The 10,929-nt window shown below is 32.1% G+C and overlaps 2 protein-coding genes across 2 annotated transcripts; one reads left to right on the forward strand and one right to left on the reverse strand.

The window, feature by feature from the left end:
- Nucleotides 1-822: 822 nt before the first annotated feature.
- Nucleotides 823-1,763, forward strand: LOC108344347 (protein NSP-INTERACTING KINASE 1). Its single transcript, XM_052867947.1, has 3 exons — nt 823-1,023; nt 1,175-1,586; nt 1,692-1,763. Exons 1-3 carry the CDS (start codon nt 906-908, stop codon nt 1,714-1,716), a joined length of 555 nt encoding a protein of 184 aa, XP_052723907.1. The 5' UTR covers nt 823-905; the 3' UTR covers nt 1,717-1,763.
- Nucleotides 1,764-8,447: 6,684 nt separating this feature from the next.
- On the reverse strand, nt 8,448-10,375 carry LOC108345040 (cytochrome P450 81E8-like). The gene is made up of 3 exons (XM_017583594.2): nt 9,793-10,375; nt 9,161-9,527; nt 8,448-9,071 (listed from the first exon to the last, which is right to left on the reverse strand). Exons 1-3 carry the CDS (start codon nt 10,350-10,352, stop codon nt 8,463-8,465), a joined length of 1,536 nt encoding a protein of 511 aa, XP_017439083.2. The 5' UTR covers nt 10,353-10,375; the 3' UTR covers nt 8,448-8,462.
- Between the last annotated feature and the right edge of the window lie 554 nt (nt 10,376-10,929).

Consider the following 10,929-nt stretch of genomic DNA (forward strand, 5'->3'; position numbering starts at 1 on the left):
GTCATCAACTGCTTGTTGAAGAACAAATAAAGCCCTTGAATCCTTCTGCTTGTTTTCTTTCAACTCCTTCTTTTGAGCTGCAGTAAGAGTAGAGGTGTCTTCTGGAATAGTGAATCCCTCTTCTATGATATCCCATAAATCTTGAGAGCGGAAGAATGTCTTCATTTTGACACTCCAAAAATCATAACTTTCTCCTTTGAAAATAGGTACTGGAATTGATGATGTTTGATTAGTAGTAGCCATTGTTGAGAATATATTTGGGAGTAGTAGAATGAGTTATAGTTTTGTTTGAGGTAGTTGAAAATTTTATCTACGCCCAGTAGATGACCGAACGTAGCTCTGGTACCACTGTTAGTATTTGAAGGTTGTGAAAGGAGTAGTTGATGTGGTAGAGAAAATGTAGAGATAGTAGAATGTAGAAGTAGTAGTTGGAAGAAGTGTTGTAGTTGTCTTTAGTTGTAGTAGATGTTGGTTCATACAAATGATAGATGTTGGCTACATACATCAAATGGTAGAGTTCATGGGTATTTATAGACCCATAGATTATTCTAGAACATACTAGCCACAACTTATGTGGAATGTTCTAGATTTTTACCTATGTAGAATATTCTTGATTTTTCTTCCTATCTTAGGTTTTTCTATAATATTCTAGAACTTGTATTACATGTCAATTCTTCTATCTAAGGAGCTTCTACATTCTTCTAGAATTTGCATTACACTTTAATAAGCATACATGAGCTTGGGTTTGATATCTTGAGATGAATCCATTTTCAGTATCAATCTCTAATGTTTAATGCTAAAATTTTCCCAAAATTGTTTCAGGAGGCTCAATAATAACACTCTTGTTGGTGAATGCCCAAAGTCTCTGGCTAACATGACCCAACACAATTTTCTGTAATACACATATGAACTCTTCTGTTTTATACTTGTATCTCATGCATAATTTCAGTTTATATTTCCAGTTTGGAGGTGTTATTTGGTGGAGACACAAACACAATCAACAAGCATTCTTCGATATTAAAGGTACTTGCCATTTGCACACCTTGAATGAGATCAAAGTAAAATATACATCGTTATATAAGAATGTTCTAGTGCATCAAAAGTTAATTCAAGTATGGTATTGTTCTGAAATTTATGACCTTTTTGTTAACTGTTTCAAACTGGCATCATGAAGAAGTCTACCTTGGAAACTTGAAGAGGTTTCAATTCAGAGAACTCCGGATTTCTACTCACAACTTCAACAGCAAAAACATATTAGGAAAAGGTGGTTTTGGAAATGTCTACAAAGGAGTTCTTCCTGATGGTACTCTTGTAGCTGTCAAGAGGCTTAAAGATGGCAATGCCATTGGAGGAGAGATTCAATTTCAGACCGAAGTTGAAATGATCAGCTTGGCAGTTCTTCTGTTTCTGAAGAGGCAGAGCCAAGTCCCTTTGTTGGTCAGTGGCAAGGTAAATCTGTTTCTTTCATGCGATCCAACGAGCATGGAAACCATGAAACACAGAGGAAATGGGACACTTCAGGTCTTCATGGCTTGCCTCTCAAATTTGTTCAAGTTGACCAAAATTCCAGGAATTGGTGGAGAAAGGTACTTCAGTTCATAATACTCCCTTCCCTCAGTGCCTTCTTTAGAAACCAGTACCTTTAGTTCTTAATTAGCATATTAACTTTATCCATAATTTTCACTTTGAAGCTTGATATCGTACGTGATATTATAGCTGAAGGTCTACAAGGGGAAGATTGGTTGGAAGCTCTCTTGTACTCAACTATCTATCTCAAGGTCTTGTTCTTTCTTTTTCATTCAATCATCCATGCTCTTATTTTATACCATCTTCTGAGCCCTTCTTACATTATCTGTGCAGTGGATAAACACGGGGCAAATATCTTATTTTGAAGATGGAGGTCACCACCGCCCCAATAGGCATGCTAAGATTTCAAGGCTTATATTTCGTGAACTAGAGCGACACACTACTCGGAAGGATATATCTCCACAAGTGATCTATTATTAGTTTTGACAGGGGATCAAGTGGTCCTGATTGCATTATCGATGTTGTTGATGTTTAACAAAAGTTATATGAGGGTGAGTGTTTATGTTATAGGTTCTAAAAAACATGAGATGAAAAAGTTATATAAACTTTTCTAGAAGTTCAAATTAATTTATGCATAAGTTATCTCTTATCTATTTTTTTTTAAATCTGTCTTTTTTACTTGTGCTTAAGTTAATGTCAACTTCTGTAGAAATTTATTTCAATTTTCTTGTTTTCTTCTCTTAAAAGCATTTATGGAGAAGTTTATTTAAACAAACCCTTATTTATATTTTTTGAAGATAGCATTATAGTTCAAAATTCAGTCAACTAGTTTCATATCTTATGTTTTCCTTGTTTTTTTTGTTTTAAACTTTTGTAACAGTTGTTCTGATTTAAATTATTTGCTTTGTTCAGCCACGTCCTTTAAAATGTCTGACATACATTCAATGTTAAACGTCCGGAAATTGAAAATTATTGTTTGCACTGCACTCACCCCATCTATGGTTCAAGCGGTTTGTGACTCATTCCCATCACTCCACACATGCTCAGGGAGGCACTCACTCATAATGACATGGAATTTTTTAATTTGTATGTATGCTTTTATGGCAAGAGTATAACATATCTTATTTCATGCTGTTGTTAAATTCGTGGAATTTTAACTTATGAAAATATTGTGCTATTAATTATAGAAGAATTGTTGAACCTATGACTCCTACTCTCAGGAAGGCTTTGGATACCACCATGCAGAACCAGGATATGCTAGTGCTAGTAAAGAATGTGCTTAATATGTATTATCTTAATTTGTAAATATTTTTGTAGATTTTCCATGCAGAATATGTTTCTTTGTTATTATTAACTTAATGCATTTTGTTCTTGTGAGTGGTTATTTATCATTATGTGATATAGCAAAATATAATTGCATTACCAATGAAAAAATAATGCAGATTGGCACACGTTTAACGCCTGTTAATATATCAATCCTTCATAGTTTAGATTGTCACTAATTTGTGTATGTATTTTATTGAAAGGCAAAGAAGTGGAACACATTTGCTGGAAACTTACAAGATTGCTCCTGACTACAGATGAACTGTAGTAAACTAAAGCTACCGCAGCTGCAGCTAGTTTATAATTCTATGCTTTAGCTGACTTGAATGGTTTAACTCCCATGCTTGTTCAGTTGAAACTTTATTTTCTGCAAAACAAAAGTCAACTAAACAGGTATTAAAATCATAATTTCTACTACAAGGCTAAAAGTAATACCACTTTAGCGAAATAGCTAATTGTTGAAAACCAATATCTTTGATTAAAACCCTGCTGTTTTAAAGAGTTGCCAAAGCTTTTAGGTTATTTTCTACACTAAAACATTGTTTCTGCATTATTTTAATGATTGTTTCTGCATTGTTTTATACTACTGTTTTAACTGTTGTTCTGTATTGTTTTATATTGTTGTTTGATGGCTAGAGCTGTGCTTACTATATTGGTTGTACTATTTCCTTGTCACATTCAATAAGTTAGGTATCCAATGTTGGTGAAATTATTTATGCACAATAACTTTACTATTGATCTGGCTAAAATGAAGATATTAAGATCAAGATCTATGATTTTTTTTTCTCTTACTTTCCATAAAATGCTTAACCTTTTGTTTTCATCGATATACTTGGATTTAGTTTCTATTATATCATATTTTAACATTTTTCAACCATCAATAGTTCTTGAATTCGTCTAATAATTTTTTTAAAATATTATTAACTAATTATTGTTGTATATTGTAGGTATTTGAAAAAGGAAGCATATCAAATGATGGATAAAATGAAGAAGTACCAAATGATGGATAAAATGAAGAAGTACCAAATGATGAAAATAATGAAGAAGTACAAAACTATAATTATTATTCATAACATGTTAATTTTAATTTTTAAGAAACATTAATTGTATTTCTAATGTTTACAATTTATATAATAATATTTTGGTTTATATTTAATGTTTACATTTAATTTTGGTTTCATATTATTTAATTTTGGTTTATTAATGATAATCAAGTAATTTGAATAATAAAAAAAATTAAATTATTTACATTTCCGGCGGTTTTGAAAAACCCTCAAAAGTACTGGCGGTTTTCATAAACCCTCACAAACTATCGGCGGTTTTTCTTAATCCCGGTTATTTCCGGCGGTTTTAGTAAAACCCCCACTACTTCCGACGGTTTTTCAAAACCCCCGCTAATTGCGGCGATTTTTAAAAAAATCGCCGGTAATTACTTAACGACGCAGGTTTTCCCAACGGTTTTCCTAACCGCGGGTAACATATTTTCCGGGGGTTAAAACCAGTAAAAATCTAATTTTTTGTAATGTCTTTATTTATAGGGAAAACCAGTGTAACTGTCAATGCATCCCCACCGTAGATCTCGTGCACGTTCAATAGTTTAGATAATGCGACGATACCACTTCTGCGAAGAATAACTGACAGGACCGCGACAAATGTCTTTCCACCATAACCATAATTTCAAATCACGCTGTGCAGGGAAGTTACAACCATAGCCACAAAACTCGCCCAACGTGACCCCATAACAAATCCCAACGTCATCCAAGGATGACTAGGTCTTAGGGGCTTGTGTACCATATGACCAGACGATCATGTGACAACCGACCAGATGAGATCACCCGAGAAGCCCATAAGCCGTAAGTCAGATAAGCGACCCATCAACCGAGGGGCCGAGAAAAGGAGGAAGTCGAGCAAACGTACCTTTACATCAACCATCCTTAAATACCAGTCAAGATTACGGGTAAGCATTGCGTAGTGGGTTTTTCGCCATAATTGGGTCGTGATTTTCACTAATCTTAGGCTCATCTCGAAACCTATAAATAAAGGTCAAAGGTAAGAAGGTAGGTGGATTCCTTTATTGTGAATTTAAGGCTTTGCTTTGAGCCTTGATCGAAGCAATCACTGACTTAAGCGTTGGAGTGCCTTTAGCAAGTATCCCCAGACGGTTTGGAGCGCAAACAAGAAAGGATTTGGACTTGGAGCAAAGTGTGAAGGTGTGTTTTGTGGAAATCCTCAACCCTACACCTGAAACATTAATAAATATTCAATGTTTATAAACCCAGGGCATCCCAAAATTTGGGGCATTATAATATGACTGACCGACCCTCTATAGGCCAAACGACAATGTTCCCAGATGAGTACCAGGTGAACTAGATGTCAATGTTTCCACCTTTGATTGCTTTCTCCTGACTAAAATGTCATTCTAAAGGATGAGTGATCGTTCGGCCAAACACCTATTAGGTCACCTAACCACAAATTGAACACATTTACAGGTAAAGGACATTTATCAACTTTTTGGTCATGATTAGGCCAATTCTAATTAAAAGTTCATTTTGAAACCTATAAATACAGAGGTAAAGTAAGAACATAGAAGAACTTTATAATAAAGACCAAAAGCGATGTTAGGAGACTTGAGAGGAAAAGTGTGAAGGAGGGTTTTAATTGTGATCCCCTACCCCACACCTGAAATAAATATAATATTTTTATTAAAGTAAAAATTATTATTATAAAAACTTAAAAACATCAATTATGTTTTACTCTTATTATATCAAATTCTCGTAATTTGGTTACTTTAGTTATCCTACCATATTTCAACAAATTATATGAACGTCATAGTATATAACCAAGCTAAACTTAGTAAGTAGCTCTAACGCTTTAATTTCACTAGTGAAAAAGAGCTTTTTAAGTCTATTTTAGAACAGACTTAAATTCAACAGACTTAAATTTAAATCTGTTATTAAGAAACAGACTTAAATTTAAATCTGTTATTAAGAAACAAACTTAAATTTTAACTCTATTGTGAATCAACATACTTAATTTTTCACTCAAAATTGCAAATTCAATCATATATTCCATTAGCACCTCAATCAACCACCATAAAATTCATTTTTCTTATATAAGTTCTCATACACAATAAATATGAAATTGAAATATAATACAACCAATCATTCCCTCAACTAAATTCATCTTCACAACCAAAGAAATACACTAAGAACCCATAAATTCAATCACATTCTTTACATAACATAATACAAATCAGAAACAGGGGAATAGAAATTGGAGCCATTGGTAATCACTCCCAATAAACCCTGAAACCCTTATAAGACAAAGATTACAAGCTAAAACCCTAAAAAGACGGTGTGGCAGCGACAGCGGCAACGACACGAGAGGGGAGTCAAGACCTGCGAAGCGGCGGCTATGACATGTGTGTCCTTGGACGCAGAGGCAAAGAGATCTCACACGAAAATGAAGGTGGAGGGCGTAGATTTAGGTTTAAGTAAAATAAAATTAAAGTCTTGTTTTATTTGAAAAGACTTAAAATATTAATTTAAGTTTGGTGGAAAATTTAACAAATACAAAAATTAAGTTTGTCTGTATTTTAACATATTTAAAGCCAAAACTTAAGTCTATTATGAGATTAATAGATTTTAAATATAAACTTTTAATTATAAAAGTTTCACCGCACATTTATTAACACTAGTGTAAAAACAGCGTATACCGTCACACGTTCAACGTCCAACCACTGAATACTCAACGTTAAAAATGACCGGTGACATTTTTGTAAATAAATGAAATTATTAGAGGTCGTTTAGAATTGTAATTCGACGTTAATTTGTTATATTGTGTAAATTTTATGAAAATGCTTGGCGCGAAGGTGAAAATGTGTTTTCGTATGACGTCGAATTCCCTAGAATTAAACGTGAAAAGGATATAAAACGTCAAATGCCCCAGCGTTAGATGTTAAAAGGTTAGTGAATTCAATAAAAATTTGAGCGGGAGATTGAAAATTCATTCACTTTATCTTAGCGCGCGATACCTTCTTCTCTACTCAAACTTTTCTGGAACGAACTTTGACGACCATCACATGTAATATTTCTTTCATTTGTTTACAAATGCATGTTAATTAACTACTTTAGGTATGATTTTCGTTTGTTTTGACCGTCTCATAGTCATGCTTTATAAAATACCAAAAACTGAAATTTTTTGTTTTTCTACTTTTCAGGGTCTCGTAGAGTTGTAAAAAAGGATCACAATTAATTAAAAAAAACAAAAATTATTGATTAATGTCTAATTGTTCTATGTTCGACGTCAATTTAATGTCTCCTGATATGACGTCGATCTCAAATTCGACGTGAAAGGCCGAAAAACACCGACGTTGTACAAACAAAGAAAAATATAAAAAAAGAAGTATTAGTTATGGAAATCGATGTTAATAAAGAATATAAATAGAAGTGTGTGAATAAAGAAAATAAGTATGCATAAATAAATAAATAGAGATAAAGAAAATAAATATGCATAAAATAAATAAATATAGATAAAGAAATTTATGATAATGAACGATGGAGATAAATATAAAAATGAAGAAATAAATATGAAAAGATTTATGAAAAATGAAGGAAGGTGATGAATATGAGAATAATTATATTAAAAATAAAAGAAAAAATTTGTAAAGGAGAACATATTGCATATTCACATTGTATATTGTAGTCATTTTGTATATACCAATTGTTGATATCTTTTCCTATTATTTACTAATTTCAAAATTAAAACAACCTATAATTAAATCTAAGCATTTTCTTTTAATTAAAATATTTTCTTTATATTATTTATATTTTCATGCTAGTAAACAATGGAATAATATTTTACATAAAATTAATCATTTGTTTAATTATATTAAACTCTATAATTTAATAATTACACATTAAAACTAGTTTCTTTAATAAATATTGTCTGAACGTATTAGAATATCATTTTCATTTATTACTTTGAATTAATTAATAAGTATAATACAAATGTCTATTTCTAAAATTTAACTTCATAATAAATTTAAGAAAAAAATTGTCTTATTCAATGTACTACTCAAGTTTTAATTTTAATCAAAAATTTAAAGCTCATTATCTTGAATTGATGAATCCTACACAGATAATTAATCCTATAAATATTTCATTATATTAAGTATTGCAGAATATTAGGTGTTCAAAATTAAATTATATAACAAATTAAATTGTTCCATGAAATATATTAATTTTTAGCTAATAAATTCGATCATCATTTATCCAAAGTTCTTATATATTATAATTTATAAAAAAATAATTAAAATTAAAATTGTAAAAAAGTGTTTACTTTTATTATCATAATATCTATCATAATTAAAAATCTTAAAAAATCAGAACCATACACTTTATCAAAACCATTATTAAATTAAACTATATAATAAAAATTTATCACAAACCTTAATGTATAATGAGTACAAATATGTTTATTTTCACCACACATTATACAGACATATTTCTTCTTGAAACGATACATTATTCCTTCAGATTTATTTTTGGCAAGGTTACATGCAAAACCCGTATTTATTATCGAGAAAATACTTTATCTTTAATCACCAAAAATTAATATAGATCCATAATAGCTGGGATTTGACGAGCTTTGCACATAACTTCCAATGGGTTTTGCCTTGATATAGTGATTCCCTTTGCTTCAGTCATATCAATTTCTTCCTTACCAATTCGTTGCCACTCAAAACATTGAATCAATGAAGCCAAAGCTAATCCCACAGTACGTTGAGCCAAGTTGTTTCCAGGACAAGACCTCCTCCCTAATCCAAATGAAAGCAAACTGCTTGAGTCACATTCCTTTTCAAACCTTTCAGGCCTAAATTCATATGGGTTCTTCCACAAAGTTGGATCGTGATGAATGGACCATGCATTAACCAACAGAATTGTATTTTTTGGGAGATTATATCCTCCGATGGTACAATCTTCTGAAGACATATGTGGTGACCAAAGTGGTGCAGCAGGATGCAATCTTATCGTTTCGAAAAAGATGTTTAGAACATAAGGAAGTTTTGACATATCTGATTCATCTACCAGACGATCTGATCCCACATGAGTGTCTAACTCTTCTTTTGCTCTCTTTAAAACTTCTGGATGGTTCAATAAATTAGCCATTCCCCATTCTAAAGTCAAAGCTGATGTATCTGTTCCTGCAAGTAACATACTCTGCAAAAATAATAACAATAGTTTATTTGAATTATTAGTTTATCACTTTGAAAAATAAAATAGTGATTTGCATGGACAAAAATAATTACCATGCAAAGTCCTTTGATAATTTGATCGCTGTATTGTTCAGGTTGTGTTCGTTGTTGAACTAAGAGCTGAGATATCATAGTATTGGTAGTCTTATTTGAAGCACGAATTTCGTCAATGAGTGATTGTAAGAATGCATCGATTCTCTTCCCAATGTTTTTTAGTCTCTTTTCCAAATTATCTAAATCAAACCACCTCAGGAAAGGCAAGAAGTCTCCACGGTTATTTACTCCTGCTAACGACACCATCTCTCTAAGGATACCTCTAAATTCTTTGGCCTTCTCCACATCACTCACATCACAGTCATCACCGTAGAATCTCTTTCCCGACACGAGCCTCATCATAGTATTAAGTGACGTTTCCATGACCCTTAGTTAACACATGTCATTTATCCATTATTAGATGAAGTAATAGAACTAAGACAAATGTGTAACATAATAATAAACTCTTTGGTTAACTGTTGTCACGTCTCAAAACTGCATTAAAAGAATGTTATGTTTTTTATTTCTTACCCTCTTTATTTCAAAATAAAAAGCATTTAATCTGACTTCTGCTTTATGTTGACATCTATATGTAAGATTATTTAACCGGTGTTACGTAAAAAAATATTGCTTTGACGTTATTAAGAACTCACATGGATTTGAGATCGACTTTAGTGAAGTCGTTGCGCGAGAAGCGAGCAAGTTTCTGCAAGAGTTTGGTGAGTTCGTCCCTTCGGATTTCGTAGGAGGCATTCAAACGGTGTGTTGAGACAACCTCGAGGGACAAGATGCGGCGGAGATGGCGCCAATGTTCACCGTAACAGGAGTGAAGGATGGTGCTGTTGTTGTAACTGATGTGTTTGCCAAGGAGAAAGTGGGGTCGGTTAGCCAAGACGGTGTCGTTTTTGGTGAAGCATTCTTGCACCACGGGTAGGTCAGAAGCAACGATAATGAGACGGTTGCCGAACCATAGAGAGAAGACTTTGCCATGTTTTTTGGACAATCGAGTGAAATAACGGTGAAAAGGCTGTTCAAGTTGCAAGAGGTTTCCTACTATAGGGTAAGCAAAAGGCCCTGGAGGAAGGTTTCTGAATTTTCTAGATCCAAACAAGACCTTAAGAGAATAGAGAAAAAGTACTACCACGAAACCATAATATAACAGAGCCATACTGAACTTTTGCTTCTGCTCTGATTGTTGAGTTTCGTCTCCCATCCTTGCCTATTTATAAGGCTCCACAAAACATCACCAAAAGAAAAATAAAGAAAATGGAAAGAAGAGTCCATTATGGTAACCCCAAAACTCAAATGATTGTGAGCTGGCCTCAGTTTTTTTTTTTTTCTCAATTCTTTATACAACATGTGCAAAACGCCTATTACAACTAATATAAATATAATTTAAAATATTACAAGGTATTTTTTTCTAAAACTAGAAATACCTAGTACTATAATTCAAATTAGCTTTCAATAATTAACATGACAATTTCAAATCTATCTACCTACCTCTCTCGCTATATATATATATATATATATATATATATATATATATATATATATATATATATATATATATATATATATATATATATATATTTGTATTTATAAACTTGGAGTTACAGTCTCTAAGATGATAGTGTGGGTCGGAAGTAGCTGTTTTATTATAAGCTATATATTCATGAAAGAAATATTCATTATTTTATACGTCCAAAAGAATATTTCTTTTTCAATTTTAAACCAATTCTTTAAAGTATAAATTGACCAAGAAAACTGAACTCATATATAACAACATCAAA

The sequence above is a fragment of the Vigna angularis genome, chromosome 8 (assembly GCF_016808095.1).
Source record: "Vigna angularis cultivar LongXiaoDou No.4 chromosome 8, ASM1680809v1, whole genome shotgun sequence".
Lineage (NCBI taxonomy): Eukaryota > Viridiplantae > Streptophyta > Magnoliopsida > Fabales > Fabaceae > Vigna > Vigna angularis.